Here is a 27,826-nt window from a genome sequence, read left to right on the forward strand (position 1 = left end):
ACAGATAGTTTTTTTTAACATTGTTAACAATATTTTTTTTCTTGCTGAAGTCGTGGGAATAGTTTGAAATGGATGCATATAATTTCATGAAAATCCACAATTATATTATTCGATCTAAAAGGAATTGAGTTTTTGCCACAAACTAAACTAATCCTAATCACAATATCTTTGCAACGCAATGTAGTAGACCTTATAAATTTCAAACTATTAATTCTGTTAAATCAAATAATCTAACTTTGAAATATCAAAGGTTTACACCATCAAGTTCAAAGATATAGGGATGCGAAAATTTGAGTTTGTGGCAAAGACTCAACTCCTTTGTTTTAAGATGGTAAACCAGTTTGTTTGTTTATCCATTCGATAGGATTTGTTTTGGCTGCAAAAATATTTAAGAAATTAATTGAATTTACCTTAAATAATATTTTACATTTTAAACTTAATAAAAATTACCTTAAAATTAGAAAATTGGAATGTTTTGATATTTCAATGTGTTTTATTATCACCGCAAAGCAATTTGATTCTTTCATCATAATAATTAATGTTTTACGATGTGAATAAGAATTAACAGGAAAGGAGAGAAACTTGTTGTTTTTTAGTTAACCTCTATTCATGCACTATTCGCAAGTTAGTTTTTTAACCATTGTTTAACACAAATAAAGATATACATCTTGTCAATTCTTTTCCTTGTCTTTGCTGTGTAAATCCACATTTTATGAAAATTTTCAAAGGAATAATAGCTCCATTTCTTTTCTGCTCAAGCATACCGTTATGAATAAGACGATAGAACAGAGAGAAATCTTGAAAAATTGAAACTCTGGGTTTGTTTGTAACAAACTCGAGATCAAATGGATAAGGATAATGATAAGGATAAGGATAAGGATAAGGATAAGGATAAGGATAAGGATAAGGATAAGGATAAGGATAAGGATAAGAATAAGGATAAGGATAAGGATAAGGATAAGGATAAGGATAAGGATAAGGATAAGGATAAGGATAAGGATAAGGATAAGGATAAGGATAAGGATAAGGATGTTTACACGAGTAGGGTACTAGTACTAAATCCTGAGATGATTAATAGAACGAACTTGAAGGTTTGATACATCAAAACTGTAAAATTTAGTTCAGATTATTTTCAAAATATTTAAATTATAAATTATAAATTTGAACCTGTTTGATGCAGAACTGTCATTAATAATTGTGCAATGTGCATTTTATTGCTTGTTAATTGGTGAAAAATGCCATTTTTAGATTAGGGTTAAAAACTTTACATAGCCTCATTGTTGGAATTTTTACTGATCTTGACAAATATAGATTTTTCTCATCATCAGAAAGTTTTGTCCCGAGACACCCTACCCCCACCCCTTCCAAAAAAATATATGATTTTTTTTGCCAGAACCTCTAGTTTTCTTGTCTCTATATCTTTGCAACCTGATTGCCGGGTTGCAAAAATATAGGGATTATAAAATCAGAGGAAAAAACTTTGCACCTTTATAATTTTTAGTTTTTATCATTTTTTAGTATTATCATTTCTAACAAGGTCATTCATATTTAGTGATTAATAGAAGAGATCTGAACTATTCCTGCGTAAAAATCCCAGAGTAAAAACCTGAAAATAGCCATAAAATGTTAAGATATTTGGCCAGGGGGAAGTGTAGGGAAGGGGGGGGGAAGTTAGAATTAATTAATTCAAGGACATTTTTGTTAAAAATTTAAGTTCTAGTTTTCAAAAAAGCAGTGTAAGCAGTCGAGAAGAAATGAATTATATAGAGTCTTTCCCACAAACTCAAATTTTCTAATTCTTCTTCTTTAAGCAACCTGATATTTCATATAAGATTATTTTATTGAACAGAATTCATAATTTGAAATATCTGAGTTTTGCGAAAATTAGTTATAAAGATATAGGGTTTAGAAAATCAGGGTTGAAGCAAAGACTCAGTTCCATTAAAATGAAACTATAAAATGATACACACAAAAAGAAAGATATTAACAGATACGAGTTTGCAAGAAAACTCTGAATAGAAATCAATACAGAGATGAAATATGAGTGTGTTTTACAAAATGCTACATATTACATTTAATTGATAATTTCATTGATTTTTTCTATATCGGACATAGTATACAGATATGTGACTGTAAGTGAAATATGCTTGAGTGATGAAATTGTTGAAAACGGCAAATAATGTAGCAAAAGAAATGAGTCCTTTCTATTAGACTCTGATATTCTAATCCCGATATCTTTGCATCACAATGATATTTCAAACTTTGAATTCTGTTTGATCAAATAATCTATGTTTTAAATATCGTAGGTGTTTACAGCATTATGTTGAAAAGATATAGGGAATAGAAAATTTGAGTATTTGGTAAAGTCTGTATTATGTATATTAAATTAATTATACATTAATTAAACACAGGGTAACTAACAAAGGATGAGACTTTAGTTATAACCTGAACCCGACCCTTTAAATATGATTATTATTATGTATTATTTAATGATTTGACAAAGCACGGAAAAAGATTATAGTTTCAGAGAATTATGAATATAAGGAAACAGAGAGAATAAATTCCGTACATAAGTATTAGCAGTCACATCCTCGGTGGGTCACCCTGTTTATATTCTATTTTTAATTTCCTTTCGATTTTTCAATAAATATCCTTTAAAATCAATTTCAGATAACGCTGGGGAGGAAAAATATAAGGAAATTTGAATAATTTGAGAAGAATGAAGAGAAGAAAAGATTCAAGCAAAAATAACAAGAAAGAAAAACTTCATCAGAGAACAAATTTACTAACCTTAGAATTCTTGAAATAAGAAGGATGAGAAAAAGTAGAACCAAGGATGGAAGAAGTTTATAAAGGAACAGAGTCAACCTTCGGACACCCGACATAATGTTTACATAGATCTTTGGACAACATTTAACAGATTCATATACAAGAACAAAATTAACCTTCGGACACCAGAGTTGAAAACTTTAGAATGGGATATCCTTAATCCCGATAGGTTAAATAATCTGGAAATTAAGTGGAGAACAAGCAATATTTAATCTCGAGATTAAGAAAAAGAGTGGATTAAGCCTTAATCCCGATATCCACCATTCTAAAGTTTTCAGCTCAGATTTAATGTTAACAAAGATCTTTATACAAGATTTAACAGATTAATATACAAGAACAGAATTAACCTTCGGAGACCATGACATAATGTTTTCATAGATCTTTGTACAAGATTTAACAGATTCATATACAAGAACAGAGTTAACCTTCGGACACCAGACATAATGTTTACATAGATTATAATAGTATTATAAATGACTGAATATTTTACAGAATCATGGAACAAGAAAAGTATTTAAATATATTGATACAGAAAATGGATGTAGTATTTTGTCTGAAAGAAAGTAAAATAGTTCAAAAAATGTGAAAACAATTTGTTATGAAATAGAGTTGGTAATGAAAGTAAAAATGCTAATAAAGAAATATTTGACAATTTTTTGTGTGCAAAATAAAGGGTTTAAGGGTGTTCAGAATAAAAGAAACAAGGTTTGTGTCACTGTGGGCTCATTTAAAGAGACTGTAGACAGAATTTCAATGGACTCATGTCCAATTCAAGATTGAACGCGATATCGATGTTTTTATCTTAAAAATGATTATTCTAAATTGTAGTTCAATGGAGGATATTGTCAGAGGTTTACACTTGTCATGTTTTACAGGGTACAGTACAGTTGTGAATAGGACATGCCAGTCCATGGAGGGTCGCTTTATTTTATCTCTAAGTCCTTTTCAAGACTAGAAATCTTAGTTTTCGTGTGAGTATAGTGTATGATAGTGTACGAATATGTGTGTAATGCAATTTAAACTCAAGTTAATTGGCAATTATTTAAATTTACTTTTATCGCTGTCATAATGCATTATTTATAACACTAAGCAAAGAGCATTTAAAGGTTATAGGATATTAAGGAGCACAAATCTTAATGGGAGTGTAAGCAAAATTTCAAGTATGACTTAGATATCCATGTTTATAAATTCAAAAACTGATTAATCTCTACAGAATTTTGACTTTACTGCAGGTAAAAATACATGATTTAAACACTTTTAAACATGAAAATACAATATCTTCCACATTATTGATCAGACGAAGGGTATCTTTATAAATTGGGCATTGTCATCTTTGCATGAAGGGTCACTTGAAATTACGTTTACACTCCCTGGGACTGTAAGCTTAAGATATTATCCATTGCCTTTCTTTAAAAATGTGGAACACTTTTACAGAAACATCACAGTTGAAAACAATCAATGTTTTAGAGCAGAACGATATAAGATTTCATTAATTTTGACCAGTCAAAGGTTTGAAAGGTACCAAAGTTTATCGGACATGCCATGCACTCTTTGTATAATTGTCACAAGGAAACAGTCTACAGTCTCTTTAAACCTGATTAATCTACATACATACTTCTCTATACAGTCTCTTTAAACCTGATTATTCTACATACATACTTCTCTATACAGTCTCTTTAAACCTGATTAATCTACATACATATTTCCGTGTAAAACTAATTAAAATAAAAACTATCAAAAGTTAAATAAATGATTAAGCCAATATAAATATATATGTATATATATCCGTCAAAAAAACTTTTACACGATCGGCCTTAATTGCCAAATCTAGTTTTCAACTATTCAAAAAAAATATTGATACAAAAAAAAGTTAGTTGCTGCTTTCTCTGGGTTTGATGATGTATAAAACTTATAACAGACACAAGCTATACAGAAAAAGATGAAAATTAATGAATCCAGTTCAACTTTAACGTAGAGTTAGGAGCCGCTAAAAAAATATTATATTCTGCAAAATCCAATTGAACATTAACAAATCTCTCAAGTTTGTTTCAACCGTGAAGAGACAATGTATAGCTATAGCATTCACTTTTAGAATTTGATGATTCGAAGTCTTAATTTTTCATTAATTACCAGATCTCTGTTTTCATTATTATTCGAAATGTATTTCGAAATAATCCAAGTTTTATGTCTGGGTGTCTGCCTTCGGTGATGGAAGTCTGAAAATTAGTTTATTATTTATTATTGTTATTTATCATTTACAGATTGCTACATGGTGATACTGCCACTGAGGTTGAATTAAACTTACTGTGTGAGAAAGAATTGGTCATGGTCATCGACGATAAAACACCTTAAATCGAATTCTTTTTTTTAAAGAACAACTTATGATTTTAACGAATATATTTTAAAGAAATTATTTATGCAGTCTAAGGTGCTATAATGGTTTCCTGTTTTTATCTTTTACGTTTCCATAAGGGTTTCTCATACCTGTACCTATCCAGGTACAATTCAGTTTCACTTAGCTATCAATGTCTAAACCTGCAGACACAACCTTGTCATTACAGACACTAGCTTGTAACTATCAATGCCAAACCAATGGGTACGATCTTTTGAACTCAAGGTTCTGCTATAATACACTAGTCAATATCAATTCTGATACGACTCTATTTGTATTCTTTAGTATTTTATTTATCAGATAATACTAGATCTTGTCAGCTATCAATGTCAACACGGACACAAACTCAGCTATTAATATCAACAAGGATACAAGCTCTTAATCGATCAATGTCAAACCAATGGGCATGATCAGCTATCAATGTCAACATGAACACAAGCACTTAATCGATCAATGTCAAACCAATGGGCATGATCAGCTATCAATGTCAACACAAACACAAGAACTTAATCTATCAATGTCAAACCAATGGGCTCGATCAGCTATCAATGTGAACACGGGCACAAGCACTTATTCGATCAATGCCAAACCAATGGGAACAATCTCAGCTCGTATGTTTCAAGGAGGACCAAATTACTCTCAACTCTCTAATCAAAGCGAAGTCTCTATATATCAACTAACTGTATTTGGTTTCTACATTAAAGATCAAGGATGTAATGCAAGGAAAGTTATTTCAGAAGAGTACAAATCTTTTGTACTGCAGTGTACTGTCTCTGGGCGGTAATGTAAACACAAGACGGATGTCAAAGCCTGGCATGGGATCCATCTTTCACATAAATAATCAATGAAATATTCTGGTCATAGGAAACTTTTATTTGAATTATTAAAATTATCAAAATTTAATGCTTTTAACCTCCTCGGATACTAAACGAACACTGATGCATCTATTCTTGTTTACAAATACCGCCCAACTGGTTTCATTATGTACGCAGAGTATACACGACCTCAATTAACTTGCCTTGCCTTACATTTTTGTTAAAGATTAAGTATTAACCGACGTAATTACAAGCTATGCGTCGTTATATATAACATAGTTAATCTAATCACAATATAGATTTAACAGAGTTATCTTTATGAGTCACAATACGGGTTTTGACGGATTTACAGACTTTGCTAGGCTAGGCTAATCGCATTACAAGTTTTACGTAGTTAATGAAAAGCGCATTTAGATTTACAGACAATGTACAACGTAATATATCTCCGGGTATGTTCAGGTTAACGAATATGGGGATTGCTGCATTTATTACATGTATGTAAAATGTACATGTTCTAGAGAGGAGGGGAGATTAGAGGCTGGGGGGGGGGTAGAGACAGTGAGTTCCCCTGCCATGTATAAAACCAGATATTACTCAAGAAATGTCTGTTCAAGTTCATGTTCGCCGTAAACGTTTTAATAATAAGTATTTAAATTACTTCAACATACGGTCCAAACTTGTTTTAATAATTATTTAACTCTTGCGGAATTTGTCTAAATATGGTAGATTTTACTTTAAGTTTCAACATGTGCGAGTGTAAACATGACATTTCTGAAAAAGTTTGCCGAGCCATGTTTGTCAATATTTACTTTATTTTGCGCTTTGTATATCAAGTTTATGATTTGTTGGTTTGAAATCAGGATTCAAACATTCTCGAATTAGAAAACATTGGGACTCTAGGTCAAATATTAACTAAGCGTGGTAGGTTTAATAAATTTACTTTCACGTTAATCCGGTGAAAGAACTGCTGAGGCTTTAATTAATTTACTGCAGAGGTTAAGTATATTAAAGTTACAGGTTAGATCAATTGGCTACAGCTTAGATGGATTGGTTGCAGGTTAGATGGTTTAGTTTTGCAGGTTGGATAGAATTGAATATTAGGTTGGATGGATTTGTTTCAGGCTAGATAAATTTGCTATTGCTTAAATGGATTGGTTGCAGGTTAGATAATTGGGTTCCAGATTGGATGGACTGGTTGAAGGTTGGCATGGATTAGTTGGAGTTTGGCATTAATTGGTTGCATGTTATGTGGACTAGGTTCAGGTTTAATGGATTAGTTGCAGGTTTAATGGATTAGTTGCAGGTTTAATGGATTGGGTGTAGATTGGATAGATTGGTCGCAAATTGGATAGATTGATTGTAGGTTGAATGGATTGGTTTCAGATTAAATAAAATGATTCCAGATTTGATGGGTTGGTTGCTTGTTGGATGTTTTGTTTCCAGGTTATATGGATTAGGTCCGGGTTTAATGAATTGGTTGCAGGTTTTATGGATTGGTTGCAAGTTTAATGGATTGGGTGTAGATTGGATAGATTGGTTGCAATTTGGATAGATTGGTTGCAGGTTGGATGGATTGATTGCAGGTTAGATAAATTGATTTCAGATTGGATGGATTGATTGTAGGTTGGCGTGGATTGGTTGTAGGTTGGCATGCATTGGTTGCATATTTGATATATTGGTTGCAGGATATATGGACTAGGTCCAGGTTTAATGGATTAGTTTCAGGTTTAATGTATTTGTTGCAAGTTGAATGGATTGGGTGTATTTGGATAGATTGGTTGCAAGTTGGATAGATTGGTTGTAGGTTGGATGGATTGGTTGCGGGTTGAAAGATTGGTTGTAGGTTGTATGGATTTGTAGCAGGTTGGATATATTGGTTATTGGTTGCTGGTTGCATAGATTGGGTTGGTTTGTGGTAGGTTAAATGTATTTTTTGCAGGTTGGTTGGATTGGTTGTAATTGGATAGATTGGTCGTAAATGAATGGATTGTTTACAGGTTGGATGGATTAGTTACGATTTGGATTAGATGGTTGCAGGTTGGAAACAGCTTGAATTGAATGGTTGAAGGTTGGATAAATTGGTTGCAGGATGAAAAATAAATTGGTTGTACGAAGGATGGAATGGTTGCATGTAGGATATATTGGTTGCAGGTTGGATAGATTGGTTGCAGGTTGCATAAATTGGTTGTAGGTTTGATGGATGGGTAGTACGTTAGATATATTGATTTTAGGTTGGATGGATTGGTTGCAGGTTGGATAGATTGGTTGTAGGTTGGATGGATTGGTTGCATGTTGGATAGATTGGATGAAGGTTGGATATATTAGTTGTAGGTTAGATATTTTGGCTACAGATTGAATAGATTTATTGAAAGTTGGATTTATTGATTGTAGGTTGGATAGATTTGTTGCAGGTTGGAAAGATTGGTTGCAGGTTGGATTATAGGTTGTAAGTTGGATAGATTGGTTGTAGGTTAAATGGAATGGTTGCAGGTTGCATTATAGGTTGTAAGTTGGATTGATTGGTTGCAGGTTGGATTATAGGTTGTAAGTTGGATTGATTGGTTGTAAGTTGGATATATCGGTTGTTGGTTAGATAGATTGGCTTCAGGTTGGATAGATTAGTTGTAGGTTGGATGGATTGGTTGTAGGTTGGATGGATTGGTTGTATGTTGGATAGATTGGTTGTAGGTTGGATGGATTGTTCGCATGTTGGATATATCGATTGTAGGTTGGATGGATTGGTAGTAGGTTGGATGGATTGGTTGTATGTTGGATGGATTGGTTGTAGGTAGGATGGATTGTTCGCATGTTGGATATATTGGTTGTAGGTAAAATGGATTGGATCAAGTTGGTTAGATTAGTTGTAGGTTGGATGGATCGGATGTAAACTGGATGTATTGGTTGCAGGTTGGATGGATTTATTGCAGGTTGGATGGATTGGTTGCAGGTTGGATGGATTGGTTGCAGGTTGGATAGATTGGTTTTCGGTTGGATGGATTGGTTTCAGGTTGGATATATTGGTTGTAGATGGATAGATCCGTTGCAGGTTAGATATATTTGTAGTAGGTTGGATTGATTAGTGGTGTAGGTTGGATGGATTGGGTGTAGGTTGGATGGATTAGTTGTAGGTTGAATGGATTGGTCGTAGGTTGGATAGATTTATTATTGGTTGGGTGTGTTTGCTGTTGGTTTAAAAGCTTGGTTGTAGGTTGAATGAAATGATTGCAGGTGAAATGGATCGGTTGCAGGTTGGATGGATTGGTTGCAAGTTTAGAAAAAACTTAAACCAATCTGATATTCTTGAATTTATTTTAACAATGTCTCGATGAATTAAATAATATAGCTGGAAGGTGTGTAAAATAATATAGCTAGAGGGTGTGGGGGGNCCCTCCCTTTACATCATCATGTTACCATCCCTCCTTTATACCATCATGTTACCATCCCTCCTTTACACCATCATGTTACCATCCATCCATTTATATCATCATGTTACCTCCCTCCCTTTACAAGATTTAAGTCTTGAAAGTTTTAAAAGTTTCAAATGTTATCGTTATAAATACATTAAAATATATTTATCACCAGATAAAAATATCATTGAGGTTTTCTAAATTGGTTGATTTAAACAAAGCAAGCAGTATGGGATTATACAAGGAACTGTGAGAAACTAGTGTACTCCAATGACATATATATGTATTATATTCTATCTAACTAACCCTATTCCTACCCCCCCTCACCCTAGCGCGATTTTTGGACATAAATTAAAAAGCATAGGGCTATGAGACTGTTCAAATTTTTGTTCTTTTCTAACCAGCATAATTCCCTTACCTTAGGCTAAAAGCTGGGCTTTCATGCCTAGTGCTTAAATGTCTAATTTGGCATATACGTATCAGACTATACCTATTTTTAGACCCACTTTCAGTCTTTAGATTTCAACATTTGTTAGCTTTTTGGAAAGCCTAAAGGGAACATTGCAATTTTCAGTTCTTCTTGAATACACACTTAGGGTTTATCCATTTTGCGAATATTTTTGCATATTTAAATTAGCTGGGTATATTTCGCTAATTTTTTGCTTTTATACAATGTACAGTGTAGAGTGTACCAAGTATTTACAGTGTACAGCGCAAAGTGTACACTAAACAGTATACTACAGGGCAAGAAATATATAGTTCCTTGCTGCAGGGTGTCCCACGAAACATGACAGTTGGTGAATAGCTTAAAATGTCTTTATCCATTATTTGTTCAGTTGTTTGATACCAAAGATCACTGAAAATATTATAATGGAGTCAAGTTATATTAAAGTTGATTTCAAAGTAAAGTATAATTAGGCAAAAGATTTGTTTAACTAAAAATAACTATTTGTTAAATGTCATGTTTCGTGGGACACCCTGTATGTGAGCTATAATTACTAACCCTAAAATTACCTAAATGTTGATGTTGAAGCCATTCTTCTAAACATTCACCATAACTCTCACAAAACTAAGAATAATACAGGATAAGACTTTAGAGATGACTTTTTAAAGTTTTTACATTTATGGCGATAGTTGCAGAATCTTAAATCTTTCTTTGACAAATCATTGATTAACTTAATTGAAGACATATTAAGATTATATATTTACATAGTTGCAGGTCGTAATAAAAGTATAATTTCTCATGGGTAACCCAGTAGCTCAAATAATTGTTCATATTTTTATGAAATAAAATGCTTTATTAAATCATTTAAATACGGTTATTAGTTTAACTTTTATTTTTCGATCTTTTGACATTTTGACTTGGAAAGTTTTTGTCGCCGTAGCATTATATTTATTTCTAGCTTGAAAAACCAACGTTGCCATAGTTACTCCCGCCGTTTACCCGCGCTTGGTCGTTAATCACGATTTTCGCTATTTTTCCCTGTAAACTTAATTTTTAGCTATTTTTCCCTCCAAACACTTAATTCAAAATCTCAAAATTAAGCTAAGAACATTCCCGTGGTTCTTCCGAGTTGTCCAATCAAAATTTGAGGTAAATCGGTCCAGAGGTTCATGCGTTATGATTGGACATACAAACGGATAAACAGAGATAACAAGTTTACATATGTGGAATATAGATATTTATTTTTATACCTGATGTGTTTGTTTGAGCCTTTGCAAACTTTTTCTGATTTTAAATAATTAATTTTTAGAGATTTTAGAAATTGTTTATTATAAGCATAATCTTTTATCAGTTTTATTTTCTATTTTTTGCTAAAACATTAATGATTTAAAATCCCTGACGAGTGAGTCAATTATCTTGGACTGTTCTTCTTTGGATAGGTTGGACATATCCGTTTTAAATTCAGGATCATCATTATAATCATAATCATCATCATCTTCTTCCTTCAACTCCTCATCACCGTCGTCCTTCTTCTGCTTTTCTTCTAAACTTTTCCAGTTTGTATCCCCTTCGTTGCTCTGTTTTATAGAAGAAGAACTTTTATGCTGGACCTCAAATTTTTCAAAAAGAACTGGACCTATAAATAAAACCAGAGTAAAGTAAAATTTGCGAAAATTATTTCTTCTTAAGGCAGAAAAAATCTAAACGACCAGAGAATAAAAACGTATTGTATTGGTTATCTAAAGATTTGATATTGGTAAGTAGATAAATGTAAGTAATTTTAAATTAACATTTTTTTCACTTAGAAGTATACTGGTTTAATGCAAGTCCCGGTTCAAGGTGAATCGCCACCATTTTATATTGAAAGCTGCCAGGATAAGTTAAAATCATGTTTGACTTCAACACTGTTAGATGGAACACAAACCTTATGTTTAACCTATCGAAATTGACCGAAGCAAGCTAGACATATCGAAATCCGTCAATGACCTAGCTAGACGTTTCGAAATCGGCCGAAGCTAGCTAGCCATTTAGAAATTGATCAAGCTAGACATCTCAAAATTGATCAAAGACAGTTTTAAATATTAAAATATTATAAATCTCTCCGAATTAGTAAATATGAATTAGCCAAAAGATTAATTTTGTTAAGTTCAATTGAATTGCAAAACTTGTAAAATAAAACCTAAAAAAGGTTTATTAAACAGGGTAATTGTAAAACTGTAACTTCATTCAACATAAAACAATAAGAAACCCAATTAAAACGAAACATATGATGTTTTCCCCTGATATTAAATTAATGAATGCACTCATGCATATTGCAAAGTGTGCAATCACGCTCTTTTATGCATTTTTTAAAAAGAAACAATTTCATAATTGCTTTAATTTATGCTTAAAATGTAAGAAAACAAATAAATGAACCTTTCAGACTAAAAGTTTCGAAATTTTGTCCCCAATATAGGAATTTTTTTGACACATGTTTTCTAATAAAGGTTAAATGTATACATTTAAAGAAAGTCTGCTATAACATCAGTATATAACGTGTTTTCCAAAACTCATCAACATGACGTATTTTAATCTCAACGCAATATCTGTCTTACTCGAAATTTTAAATCACAGAATGCACAGCACAGATAGGACAAATATCTTAGTAAAATAAAGAAAGTTATTTACATTCACAAATGTATTATATACAGCCTAGAATATTCATTTTAGGATACACTTTTTAGGATATACAGTTTAAGATATACAGTCTTAAGTTTACATACAGTCTAGAATATTCATTTTAGGATACACTTTCTAGGATATACAGTTTAAGATATACAGTCTTAAGTTTACATACAGTCTAGAATATTCAGTTTAGGATACACTTTCTAGGATATACAGTTTAAGATATACAGTCTTAAGTTTACATACAGTCTAGAATANCATACAGTCTAGGATTTACAGTCTAAGATTTACAGTCCAGGATATACACTTTCTAAGATATACAGTCTTGGGCATACAGTCTAGGATTTACAGTCTAAGATATACAGTCTAGGATATACAGTCTAGGAGGTTAAAAAAATAAGCAGGCCTCGGTGTTTAACAGACTAATAGTCTGGTTGGTTAATTGGCTAATTGGTTTATTGGTCGATAGGTTCTTTGATCAATAGGTTTGTTGGTCGGGCTCCTCAACTCGGACACAGTAGTCTCCAATAATCAGTAAATATATATATTTCAAACCTGTAATAAAATAGGTATAGTAAAAACTAATATTGACAATGTATTAATTTAGTTGAATATTTAAAATATATCTTACTAGTTTTCTGTGACGGAGTGAGCGGAGTCATTAGGGTTTGGGGGTTTGATGGAATAGTTTTATACATTTGTAAATACTTCAGTGAATATAAAACCGGTTTTTTAAAGTAAATTAACTATTCATTGCAAAGTTATTTATGGATTTGATCTTTTACTTAGTAAAACGTTTCGCTGTTTGTTGTTTCTATTGTCGGAGTATAGATAAATTTGAGACTTGCTTCGGTTTGGTTTTTCTCCGAGGGAGGTTTTGGTAAAGACGACTTGCGGGGGGGGTTAGAAGTTGTATTTAAGGTCAACAAGGATATACAGTCTAGGATGTACAGTCTATGTACACTGTCTTTTTTCTATAGGAATACAGTCTAGGATATACAGTCTATAACATACAGTCTAGGATATACAGTCTAAGATATAGTCTAGGATATACAGTATAGGATATACTTTATAGCATATACAGTCTAGGATAAACAGTCAAGGATAAACAGTATAGGATATAATTTATAGCATATACAGTCTAGGATAAACAGTCAAGGATAAACAGTATAGGATACAATTTATAGCATATACAGTCTAGGATTAACAGTCTAGGACATGCAGTCTAGGATATAGTCTATGATATACAGTCTAGAATATACATTCTAGGATACAGTCTAGGATAAGCAGTCTAGGATATACAGTCTAGGATATACAGTCTAGGATATACAGTCTAGGATAAACAGTCTAGGACATACAGTGTAGGATACAGTCTAGGATATACAGTCTAGAATATACAGTCAAGGATACAGTCTAGGATAAACAGTTGAGGAGAAGAATATAAGATCTAGGAATATGGTGTCAAATATAAAACATGAAGAAGTAACTAAAGTAACTAATAATTACACCACCTCTACTGTATCTAAGAATATTGCATGCCGTGGTGAATGCTTCCAGCTCTACTCGGAGAAAGTCGAGATCCATCCGAACCTCGTTCAACATATCCCTTTCATTCGTTGATCTTTTGATCCCAGGCGACCATCTTCTTCCAACCTTTAACCAATCTTGAGAGCTGGAAATATGCACGGCTAATCGATTATCAGAACTAGGATTCGGTAGGTTTAATCGATTCTTTGGGTGAGAATATTTTACTATGGTTTCTGCTGATTTTGTGTTATTATCTTGAACCCTCAGACCGCGTGGCTGATGTTTGGGTTGGAAAAGGGTTTGATGTCGTAATGGATTATCTATGATAGTGTGAAGGGTGAGAGGTAATCCTCCGTAAACAGCTCCACCAGCAATCTAGGACAGAGAAGTTAGTAAACCTATAGGAGAGATAAACCTAACCTTAGTAAATCTGCAGTACATATATAAACCAAACCTTAGTGAACCTGCAGAAGAGATACACCACCTTATAGTAAACCTGTATGAGAAATAATCCTAACCTTTGAAAACCCGCTGGTTGTATATAAACCTAATCTTAGTAAATCTTTGGGAGAAATAACCCTAACCTTATAAAACCCGTAATATATATAAACCTAACCTTTTATATATATATACTAGAAATTCAAGGCGCTTCACGCCCTTCTTTTTAAGCTTTTAGGGCGCTTCGCGCCCATCTTCTATTTAAATTGTGCACATGTTCTTTTTGTTTACATTTCAAAACAAAGATGAAAAAAGTTTTGCGGATTTTTAAAAAAAAATTAGCGGATTTTCAAAAATTTTAATTTTTTACAAAATTAAAAACCTCTAAAACACAAATTTTTAAAATTTCAATCATTCATAAACCTTCCCTGGGGTCCCTAGATGTCCCACAAAAAATTTGGGCCCGATAGGTTCAGCCGTTTTGACGTTTATTGGATACAAACAGACAGACAAACAGACAAACAGACAAACAGACAAGCCAAATTTATATATAGATATATAGACAAACCTAACCCTAATAAACCTGTATTATATTCATAAACCTAACAATTGTAAACTTGTATATATAAATAGATAAACCTAACTTTATTAAACCTGTTTTATATATATAAACCTAATCTTAGTAAACCTGTATTATATATATAAACCTAACCATAGTAAACTTGTATATAAAGATAAACCTAATCTTAGCAAAACCTGTATTATTTATATAAACCTAACCATAGTAAACCTGCAGATAAAGATAAACCTAACCTTAGTAAACCTGTAGATAAAGATAAACCTAACCTTAGTAAACCTGTATTATATATATAAACCTAACCATAGTAAACCTGTAGATAAAGATAAACTTAACCTTAGTAAACCTGTAGATAAGCATAAACCTAACCTTAGTAAACCTGTAGATAAGCTTAAATAAAGGTCTGCTCCAGTCTAGTGTAAGAAACGCATAATTAATATTTCCTATTGAAAATGTCGTCTTTATAAAAAAAATTAGAGCTTGTTGACCCAAACTGTTTCAATCTAAATTTTTGATAAAAAATTGTGTTTTCCATTCGTGCAGACGTCACAAAATTTAGGAATGTAAAATGCGTCCATAAACCGGTATCTATATTTGAAGCCAGAGCCAGAAATTTTAGACATTTAGAATTTTTGATTTTTGATTTTATTTTTTAAAATAATATTTAGCTCACAACTTGTTTTCGAACATTCCTGGAAAATATTAAAATGTCGTCTTCATTACCAAAAATCCTCAAAACAGGAATAAATGTTTTTATAAGTAACTCTCAGATCATAACAATTAAAACATATTATGAAAAATCAACTATATATAAATGTGGCGAAAGATAATCGATGACTATAGGTTGTAATATCTGAATGATTTGTTTGAAATTAAATTGATTTTTTACGGTCTAAGTCATATGTTGCATCTTTCTGATTTGTATGGACAATACGTTTTTCGGTATTAGTCGTTTTTTACAATTTTCTCTTTATAGACGCAACAGATAGAAGTAAGATTAGAAGCGATCAAAAGCGCTTTTATATCGCATTAAGCCTATACCCCCTTTCATTTTTCGTGAACACTCCCTTTAAGGTAATAGGTATTGAATATTGAAGAAACCGTACATAAAATAGTAAACGCAACCTTGGATCGATATCACACGTTTAACAAGTGTTCTGTCAAAAACACGGTTTAAACTGATTTAAATGTTTCCGTCTCCAGAGTACTAATCAAAGAAGAAAGTGACCTTATAGAGAATACCTAACGGCTCAATATTACATATCTGAGCCAACAGAGTCAGACTTTATTCATAATTCTAAATTTGAAGCTCAGGCAGTTTAGAAAGAAATGTTAAAAAGGGGGGCAAAGCCATAGGAAGGGGTAGCAGGGATAAATATGAATATCCGGAAATGTGTATTAGTTAAGGTTTCTTTTATTCTGACCTAACCTTGACTATATGCTTGCCATTGTTTAGTTTCCTCACAATATGTCCGGAAGACGGTAAATAAATATATAACCTTATATAAATTCTCAAGCTTATATTCAAAAACATGTTTATGTAGATTTAGAATTGGACCAAAGAATGTACTAAGGATTTGAGTTTTGGTCACAAACCCTCCAATTTCCAAGACCGTAAACAAATCAATTTAATTCCAAACAAATCATTCAGATATTACAACCTATAGTCATCAATTATCTTTCGCCACATTTGTATATAGTTTATATTTTATAATATTCTTTAATTAATTTGTTTCCAATTTGATTATTTCTCTTGTCTCTTGCGCAACTATCTAAGAATGCCGCGCACCACTCACATTTTTCGAAATCCGTTAAAAACGTTTTCTTTAAAAAATAAAATATTATAAAATATAAACTATATACAAATGTGGCGAAAGATAATCGATGACTATATGTTGTAATATCTGAATGATTTGTTTGAAATTAAATTGATTTTTTACGGTCCAAGTCGTATGTTGCAGTTGCAATTTTCTGAATTTGTGTGGGCGCTAAGTTATTCGGTATGAGACGTCTTTAACAATTTTCACCTTATAGACGCAACAGATAGAAGTAAGATTAGTAGCGATCAAAAGCGCTTTTTTATCGCTTTAAGCCTATACCCCCTTTTATTTCTCACGATGAGATTGTAAAGCGTTCGGAAACTCAAATAATATGACAATCATAAAAATAGTCTTCTACCTTGAATACATTCTTTAAAGGGCTTATCTTATGATTTGCCAAAGGAAAAAAGACATTTACTGTGGCAAGAAAACGTGCATTTTAGGAGACAGACATTAAAAATTCCTTAAAATCGTTTCTTAAGTCTCATCCTTTGTGGGTCACCCTGTAGATCTTAGATATTTCATAAATTCTGTTGGATCAAATAATTTAAGTTATAAAAAACAAAGGTTTGATTGACAAGATATAGGGATTAGAAAGTGTGTGACAAAAACTCAGTTCCTTTTCATGATACTTTAAAAGTACAAAAGGAAAAAAATCAATTTTCTTTAGAACTTATTCTTGGGTATGTTATAATTTGCAAATGCAAGCATCATTTGATCAAACCCATCATGGTTATTGTTTTCTTTGATGCAATCTTAAAAAAACTTTGACATTTTTATGAAAATCTTTCATTTTGTAAAAAACTTTTATCCTTCTCTCAAAATATCTAAGTGTTTTAATTCTTTAATTATTGAATAGGTTTTATATTAATTATTTTTTTTAAATTATAATTTGTATGACTTTTGCTGGTGCAAAAATTATTTGACATTTTTGATGAAATAGTTTCACGCTTAATTTAGAAAATTTTAAAAATAATTTTATGATGAATATTTTCAATCAGGATAACCACTAACCAATACCTTTAATGTGGTTTAAAAATCCAAATTAAAATTGAACCAATGTTTCAGTGTTAATTGTAAATTGCATAATTAATAATTGTGCAAGGTGAATACTGAACATTCCGTGTCCTAATTTTTGTTCTTTTATTTAAATTATTTTATCTGCGTTACAAACATGAAAAATAAAAGTACAAAATAACGCAATAATTAACCAATATAAAGACGACTTTCCTGTGTACACTGTAAGTACTGGACATTGCGCATTTGCTGCAACTATTGCGTATCCACGCCGCTCTCCCCATTCAGAATCAAACATGGCCTGCTTACCCCCTCCAGGAGCAATGCCAAGAAATCTGGAAAAAAAACCTTGTTAAAACTTATCCATTTTTAAGCTTAGATCATTCTTGTTTACACTGCATGCTGCATAGGGTTCACAGTGGGCATAACAATTGATCACCTTCGATCATTGATCACTATTCAATGTGTAGCTTAATTTTTAAGATGGCATTTGCTTTTAAGTTGTTCGACTCTTTAATAAACCTTTCGTCATCGTATAGTTTCCAAAGGACATAGATGCTCTTTAAGTCGTCGTTTAATTGTCATTTTAGTGGTACACTCTGTACGGGAAATTAGCTTATTCACTGCACACTAACCAGAAGGAGAAGGTCAATTTTAATTGACATTACTATCACAGCTTTGAGACTCCGTTGCTCTTCTAGTTCTGATTTTACGCACAAGTGTAAGAAAAGCTACTTTATACGGTTACATATTATAAATTCAAAACATTTTTGTTCTTTTCAATATCTTTTCAATAACAGAAGTTATGATCAAAAACATATAAGTTGTCAATCTTACTTGCAGTTTACTTTAGTTTGACTAAAATAATTTTATTAAAGCTTTTACAGAAAAAAAATATTCAATTCGAGGGTACTCTTTTATATTTAATCACACTTTAATATTAAACTAGCTTGGGAACCCAGCGTTGCCCAGGGGAGTCATGATTTAGTCCCACCGTTAACCCGTCCTTTGTCATGAATTACGATTTTAGTGATTTTAAAATTTTTTTAATAGATTTACTCAATTTAGAATCTTAAAACTAAGCTAAGAATATTCTTGTGGGGCTCCCAGATCAAGGTTTGAGGCAAATCGATCCAGGGGTTCCTGAGTTATGATCGGACAAACAAAGAGACAGAGATAGACAGACAAACAGAGATATGTTCAATGTTCAATAAAAGGAGTATGCTTTTTTTCCATTTATTGACCTGTAGCATAATTGAAGAATTATATATTTTTGCAAGGAAACCATCAAAAAATTATTTTATTTACAAAAATCTGTATTTTATAATTTCTAGCGATAAAATAAACTTACCTTCCCTCTTTCAGTTTCTGGATACACTCCTGTCTGTTGGGGGATGAACACCGTAGTATTTTTGTTAAAGTCTACATCAAACAATATCTCTTGAATTATAATAAGTTAATAGATCTGATACATGTTTGGTACAAAAATTAAAATAAAATTTTTAGGGTCAAGGGTTAAATATTTTATCTTTCCCTAGAGACAAGGACTGTTTTTAACCGTTTTTAAACATTTAGCATTTTTAGCCTTTCAAGAGACTTCACAAAAGTTTGAGAAGTTTGATATTTTTTAGAATTTTATTCTCTAAAAGTTTGCTTTCAGTTTACTTTACAAACCGTTCGTAAACGAACAATTGATTTTGTTCAGACTCAAAGAGTGAAAACGAAAACTGAAAAAAAATAATATTTTGAAATGTGTAAAACTTCGTAGATTTTATGAAGCCTCCAGAAAGTAGGAAAAAATCCTAGAATAGCTTGGACACCGTGTTTCAGGCTCTAAACTTAAGCACGGTTTGAAACTGTCTTCTCCTTAAACGCATAAAATTATAAATAATTTCAAGATTGCATTCCTGAAGTCCTGGCATCAGCATTAACGATCGATCAACAACACTTTCTATTATTCGACCTAAAATAATCAGTTTGTATTTCGTATAGGTAGTGATGAAACGAACCATAAACGAACTAAAAACGAACCATGAACGAATTATAAACGAACCATAAACGAACCATAAATGAACCATAAACGAACCATAAACGAACCATAAACGAATTATAAACGAACCATAAACGAACTAAAATTCAACCTAAAAACGAACTATAAACGAACCATAAACGAAAGTGTTAAAATTATCATTTTGGATTTTATAAATGCTGCAAAGTTTAATAAAGAAAACTTCAAAAGAAAACAGTTTTGAAATCTTTTAACTTTTGAAAAAAATGTTTAAAACAAACCAAAATGATAAAGCGTAATGTGTGAGTAAGTAATTGTTTAAATATTTTTTACAACGTTTTTTTTGCTGAAAGGGGTGTAATGTGATTGTTAAAATTTATGTACCCCCAGCAGGAATAGGGTTAAGCACGGTTTCAAACTTTGTTCTCCTGAAACACTTCAAATTATGAATAATTTCAAGATTGCATTCCTGAAGTCCTGGCATCAGCATTAACGATCGATCAACAACGCTTTCTATTATTCGACCTAAAATAATCAGTTTTTATTACGTACAGGTAGTGATGAAACGAACCAAAAACGAACCATGAACGAACTAATAACGAACGAACGAGATTAGCCCAAAATGTATTTGAACTTTGAAATAAAAGTTTATACCATGTGTTAAGAATACATTATGTAATATTGCACATTGGCCCCCACCCATGACCTAGACCATGGTATAATCATATTTAACAAGACAGTGATGAATAACTACCCGTCAAGCAAACCTTAAAGTTTTACCAAACAGTTTTATCATCTCAAGGTGGGGAGAGAGAGGTAAAAAATTTATATAATTAGTTTCATACAGGGTGTCCCAAAAACATGCAAATTTACTTACAACATTGAGTTGTTGATAGATTGTCAATTGGTGTATAAAAAAAGCTGATTAGTGAATTATGTATAAAGAGCTTTCCAAAGTTAGTCTATCTTAAAAATTGCTTAGGGTAGTAAATCTTTAGACGGATTTTATTTTATTTAATCAAAATAATTCTTTAAATGTCCTTTAATTAACGGTACAAAAATAAGAGAGCTCATGAAGGAAATCTAATTCTTACCATTGGTAATCATTTTAACTTAAATCCTCTGTTAGTGTGTGTACGAAACAATGCCTAATAATCGTCATTAATTTCACGTTTTCTAGGACACCCAGTGGAACACTATAGTGTATAAATATGGTCAACAATTATGGTTTAAACCAAACCTAATTTGTAATCCGGGCACGTAGGTTTAACTAAATAAATATAAACAAACCATGTTCACTGCGGATATTATTTATTAAAACTAATTACAAGATGTTAGGTAATTTCCCAAATGAGTTTTCCCATGTGGCAACTTTTCAAAGGTATTTTCCCATGTGGCAACTTTTCAAAGGTATTTTCCCAAGTGGATACTTCCCAACTTTGCAATTTCCCAAACGGCAACTTCCCAAGTCTATCCTAACCGTAACGCTCGGACCCCATTGCAGCTTGCGTTCCCTTAGAGGGCCTGAAATAACCCTTGGGAAGTTGCCGATGCACATTTGGGAAGTTCCCACTTGGGAAGTCGCCCTCGGGAAAATGTCTTTGGGTAAATACCTAACACCAATTATAACACTATTATTTTAATTCGTAGGGCTTTAAAGTTTTTGGACAGAAATTTTCTCTTTATCGAGAAGGTTCAAGCCTTTTAAAATTATATTTTGTCCCGAGCTTCAGCAGTTATAAGTACAAAATAGATTCATAAAAATATTTCAAGGAACTATTAACCTATTTGAAAGTACACTTAATATGCCAAACAAAGAAGGTGTCATATGTTGGCATTATATTAAACCTTTACAACTTTTTAGAAAAGTTAAAATACTTAATCCTCAGCGACAATTAATAATCCTACAATGCTGTTCAGTCCGGTTCATTTCAAGAACCGATCCGACATCCAACCAGCTAGGGCGAGCTGTACAGTACACATACAGATTATACAAGGCAAAGCGGGACGGTACACCAGATAAACCAGCCCCTCCTTCTACGGAAATTCTAGTAGAATATTGTTGTCATAAAATAATTTGAAACCTGCTAAAACATAATTATAAAACAAACCTTTTTTGAGGTAAAGAAACGCTACGAGGTAGATATAATCTATAGGCAGGGTTCCATGATGGTAGATGAACAAACAACCACCTTAAACAAAAGGAATTGAGTCTTTGCCAAAAACTAAAATTTTCTAATCCTAATTCCTCCTGATGATGACAGCTTTTGATATGTCAAACTTCGATTGTTTTATCTAGTAGAATTCCTATAGTTTGAAATATTTAGTGTCTATACATTGGCTTGCTAGGATATAGGGGTTGTAAGACAGTGTTTGTGGCAAAGACTAAATTCTTTTAATTAATCTGTTTTTGCCAATTTAATTAAATGTTTGATAACTGAATGAAAAAGAAGTCTTCAGTTCTTAATACTGATATTTTCCAACAATTTCTCCGCACCTTTGATAAATAAAAATTCCACTAGATGAAACAACTTAAACATTATTGGTTTACATAGATATGTTGATTAGAAAACTAGACAGTTCTTCTACTCTCCAGTATCATATTATCTACCTTATTAAGTATATTCTCCAGTCCTTCTACTCTCCAGTATCATATTATCTACCTGTATTAGGTATATTATCCAGTTCTTCTACTCTCCAGTATCCTATTATCTACCTGTATTAGGTATATTCTCCAGTCCTTCTACTCTCCAGTATCATATTATCTACCTTATTAAGTATATTATCCAGTTCTTCTACTCTCCAGTATCCTATTATCTACCTGTATTAGGTATATTATCCAGTTCTTCTACTCTCCAGTATCCTATTATCTACCTGTATTAGGTATATTCTCCAGTCCTTCTACTCTCCAGTTATGAAGGAAGGATCCAATACAAAGGAATAGTTCTGCTGCTTGTGCTCTAAACAATAAACAATTCAAACCCTGACTGTGGTATAAAACTTGTTTTTAACAACACTATAATAGATCGAGGACAGATTTTAGATCCTTTATCTCTTCATTACAGATAGGTAATGGAATGCTTCAGACCCCAACAAGATATTAGAAAGCAAAAAAAAGTTGTGGCGGACAAGTTGTCCTACTTTCCGCTTGTAACTTTCCTTTCTGTTTTATTTTTTCGATACATTTAATTATGCCAATCTCCATTTTGTTATGTTCTTTTTATATTAATTTTGTTTTATGTAATCTTTTTCTTTTGATCCATGTAAAATTTTGTAAGTAAACAGTGCTAAATGTATATTAATCTAATTTAAAATAAAATATTTTATGTTCAAATTCGTCGAAAATATATATAGCTAGCTTGTGAACCCAGCGCTGCCAAGGTTACTAAAAATTACTACTGGCCGTTTACCCGCACATGAACGGGAAACTAAATTTTCGCTATTAAAGTCGACCCACCCAACTTAGAATCTCAAAACCAAGCAAAGAACATTCCCGTGGGTCTCCCGAGTTCCCAAATCAAAATTTGAGGCAAATCAGTCCAGGGGTTCATGCGTTATGATCAGATATCAAACAGAAATATATACAAACAGAGATTACATTTTTATAATATAGATTATTATTATTATTACAACTTTTTCTATTGTTATACCTTAGTTTAGGTATCTCCTTCTTCAAGCTTAATTTACCGACTATTCTAAAAAAAACAATATTTTTGTTGACAAAAGATCTGAAAACTTGTCACAAGCACTAATTGTCTAACCTTCATACATTAGAAAACTTTTTATTTTCAACTTAATGTATCATTCTATGGCATGCATTCATTTAGTTATGAATGGAAAACTTAAAAAAACGTTTTCCGCAAAAATTCCTGTCAAAATATTTCCCACATAATGTTCCCTCCCTGTCATGAAACGTTTCCCCCATAATGTTCCCTGTCATGAAACGTTTCCCACATAATATTCCCTGTCTGAAACGTTTCCCGCATAATGTTCCCTGTCATGAAATGTTTCTCACAAAATGTTCCCTGCAATGAAACGTTTCCTACACAATGTTCCCTGCCATGAAACGTTTCCTACATAATGTTCCCTGTCATGAAACCTTTCTTACATAACGTTCCGTGTCATAAAAGTTTCCTACATAATGTTCCCTGTCATGAAACGTTTCCTACATAATGTTCCCTGTCATGAAACGTTTCCTACATAATATTCCCTGTCATGAAACGTTTCCCACATAATGTTCCCTGTTATGAAACGTTTCTTACATTATGTTCCCTGTCATCAAACGTTTCCTACATAATTTTCCCTGTCATGAAACGTTTCCTACATAATGTTCCCTGTCATGAAACGTTTCCTACATAATATTCCCTCTCATGCAACGTTTCCCACATAATGTTCCCTGTTATGAATTGTTTCCTACATAATGTTCCCTGTCATCAAACGTTTCCTACATAATGTTCCCTGTCATGAAACGTTTCCTACATAATGTTCCCTGTCATGAAACACGTTTCCTACATAATATTCCCTGTCATAAAACGTTCTCTACATAATGTTCCCTGTCATGAAACGTTTCCTACATAATGTTCCCTGTCATGAAACGTTTCCTAAATAATGTTCCCTGTCACGAAACGTTTCCTACATAATGTTCCCTGTCATGAAACGTTTCCTAAATAATTTTCCCTGTCATGAAACGTTTCCTACATAATATTCCCTGTCATGAAACGTTTCCCACACAATGTTCCCTGTCATGAAACGTTTCCCGCATAATGTTCCCTGTCATGAAACGTTTCCCACATAATGTTCCCTGTTATGAAACGTTCCTTACATAATGTTCCCTGTCATCAAACGTTTCCTACATAATGTTCTCTGTCATGAAACGTTTTCTACATAATGTTCCCTGAAATAAAACGTTTCCTACATAATATTCCCTGTCATAAAACGTTCTCTACATAATGTTCCCTGTCATGAAACGTTTTCTACATAATGTTCCCTGTCATGAAACTTTTTCTACATAATATTCCCTGTCATGAAACGTTTCCCACATAATGTTCCCTGTCATAAACCTTTTCTCACATAATGTTCCCTGTCATCAAACGTTTTCTATATAATGTTCCCTGTCATGAAACGTTTCCTACATAATGTTCCCTGTCATGAAACGTTTCCTACATAATGTTCCCTGTCATGAAATGTTTCCCAAATAATGTTCCCTGTAATGAAACGTTTCCCACATATTGTTCCCTGTTATGAAACGTTTCTTACATAATGTTCCCTGTCATAAAACGTTTCCTACATAATGTTTCCTGTCGTGAAACGTTTTCTACATAATATAATAATATTCCCTGTCATGAAACGTTTCCTACCAAATTAATCCCACTGAACGTTTACTTTCGGGATTCCACTGTATGATATGAGATATAAAATTATACCTAATATGGATTATTGATAGGTTTAGGTATATGTTCAGAGTAAAGAATAGACAAAGAAGCAGAATAGGAGCAGGCCATAGCATTAGAAACATAACAGTATCCTAGAATAATCAGGAACATAACAGTATCCTAGAATAATTAGAAACATAACAGTATCCTAGAATAATTAGGAACATAACAATATCCTAGAATAATTAGAAACAAAACAGTATCCTAGAATAACTAGAAACATAAAAGTATCCTAGAATAACTATGTAAAACATAACAGTATCCTAGAATAATTAGGAACATAACAGTATCCTAGATTAAATAGGAACATAACAGAATACTATATAGAATAAATAGAAACTTAACAGTATCCTAGAATTATTTGGAACATAACAGTATCCTAGAATAATTAGGAACATAACAGTATTCTAGAATAATTAGAAACATAACAGTATCCTATATTAAATAGGAACATAACAGAATACTATATAGAATAAATAGAAACTTAACAGTATCCTAGAATTATTTGGAACATAACAGTATCCTAGAATAATTAGGAACATAACCGTATCCTAGAATAATTAGGAACATAACAGCATTCAAAATAATTAGGATCATTGGTTCCAAAATAAATTTACAAAACACATCAAATTAAAATGGAAAAATAATTGTAATAAATCCTTGTTCAGAATAGAAACATTTACGATTAAAAATACACACACAGTCCCTTCAAATCCTTTAATTTTACTACCTGAATAAATTTAATGATGTAGAGTAAAGGTATCTTAAGTCTCCTGGTTGATATCCGCCCAGCTAACCTAAACGAGCTGACCTGCTCACCCAGGTTCAATAACCTAGACAAGTTGACCTGCTCGCCCAGGTTCAAAAGCCTAGACAAGTAAACCTGCCTAGCTTCTATCACCGGCCCAGCTACTGCCTACCAGATATTTTACTTAAGAGTTCTTAATATTGGTTAAATTTATCTGTACCAAAACTGATGAGCTTGATATCCCAGGACCAAGCAATTTACCCTATCCCTATTAATAAATTTTTAGTCAAAGACCAAATTAAATGTTCATCCACCGGTTTTTGGTCATAAAAGGAACAGTAAATGTGATTTCAAATAATCCTTTAGTTAAAGATTCACAACGGTACCTTTTAAACCTTACAATGATTAACCATGAATTAGATATCATTAATTTTCTAGCTAAACATTTATTATTCTTAATTGTAGTTTCTTTATAAAAGTTTCTTGCGGATGTTTACTGCAGAGACAAATTAGGAACTTGTCAGTAATCAGAACACTTCAGGGAAGAAAAACTACGGAAAAAGGGTCTCTATTGTTATTCAGATAAAAGTGTAAAGAGTACTATTGTAAATCGGTTAATGAAGGGTTATTCAAAATTACAATTTGTCAAATAATTTATCATAAAATAAAATATCTATTCCTGGATGAGGTTTGTTAACTCTGAACACCAGACCGAGGAGAGCTGTGCAGTGTTCTCGGTATCTCCGGGTATACCTAGAGCAGGACTTGGTACGGAAACTATTACACCCTGATCCTCTAAATCTTCAAGTTTACTCAGACTTGCAGGATTAATCGAATCTCCCGGTATACCTATATCTGAACTGAGAACAGCTACCATAGATCCATGATTATTTGTATCTCCAGATAAACCTAGAGCAGAGCTTGGAACAGATACCTTAGATCCATCATTTTCTGTATTTCCAGGTAAACCTGGAGCAGAACTTGGAACAGATACTTTCAAATCTTGAAACTCTGGGTCTCTGATTATATCTGGATCAGAACTTGGAACAGCTACCGTAGATCCGTGATTTTCAGAATCTCGAGGTACTCCTGGATCAGATACATGAGCCTCCGTGTCTCTGACAATATCTTGATCAGAACTTGGAACAGTTACCGTAGATCCACGATTTACCCTTTCTTCAGGAAAACCTGGAGCATAACTTGGAACAGATATGAATACATCCATATCTTCTGTATCTCCGGATGTACTTGAAGCATAACTTGGAACAGATACGATTACACCCATATCTTCTGTATCTCCGGATGTACCTGGAGCAGAACTTGGATCCGCTTGATTTGGTGTATCTGAATTTTGTCCGAGAACGTTAAACCCCTGATCCTTTGTAACTCCGGATAAATATTGAGATGAACTATCTATAATCAAGAACTTATCTTCAGAACCATCTATTCCCTTTTCAGCAGATGCCACCAAAGCGTCATCTTCATGGTCTTCTGTCCCTTTTAGAGCAAAAGCTATCAAAGCCTGATATTTCTTACCCTCCAGTCTCATCGGAGAGGCGAGGATCAAATCCTGATACTCCGTCATCTGCAGATTTATTTACTATCAATGACGATATTCAGTCAAATCAGTAAAAAAACTTGTTCTGCAAACAAAAATATCAATTTAAGTTTTATAAATTTGTCTCCATCTTAGTACAGTGAAAACCA

General features: G+C 32.5%; 1 protein-coding gene across 1 annotated transcript; it reads right to left on the reverse strand.

The window, feature by feature from the left end:
* Positions 1–957: 957 nt before the first annotated feature.
* Positions 958–27,758, reverse strand: LOC111697313 (uncharacterized). Its single transcript, XM_023467268.1, has 18 exons — positions 26,799–27,758; positions 26,102–26,287; positions 25,363–25,463; positions 23,590–23,634; positions 22,814–22,899; positions 22,051–22,131; positions 19,839–19,894; positions 19,283–19,353; positions 18,145–18,266; positions 15,464–15,537; positions 14,064–14,454; positions 11,284–11,524; positions 11,139–11,172; positions 10,458–10,512; positions 5,030–5,045; positions 2,791–2,868; positions 1,581–1,606; positions 958–1,107 (listed from the first exon to the last, which is right to left on the reverse strand). Exons 1-18 carry the CDS (start codon positions 27,702–27,704, stop codon positions 1,034–1,036), a joined length of 2,643 nt encoding a protein of 880 aa, XP_023323036.1. The 5' UTR covers positions 27,705–27,758; the 3' UTR covers positions 958–1,033.
* Positions 27,759–27,826: the final 68 nt, after the last annotated feature.

This window comes from Eurytemora carolleeae, unplaced genomic scaffold (genome assembly GCF_000591075.1).
Source record: "Eurytemora carolleeae unplaced genomic scaffold, Eaff_2.0 scaffold104, whole genome shotgun sequence".
Lineage (NCBI taxonomy): Eukaryota > Metazoa > Arthropoda > Copepoda > Calanoida > Temoridae > Eurytemora > Eurytemora carolleeae.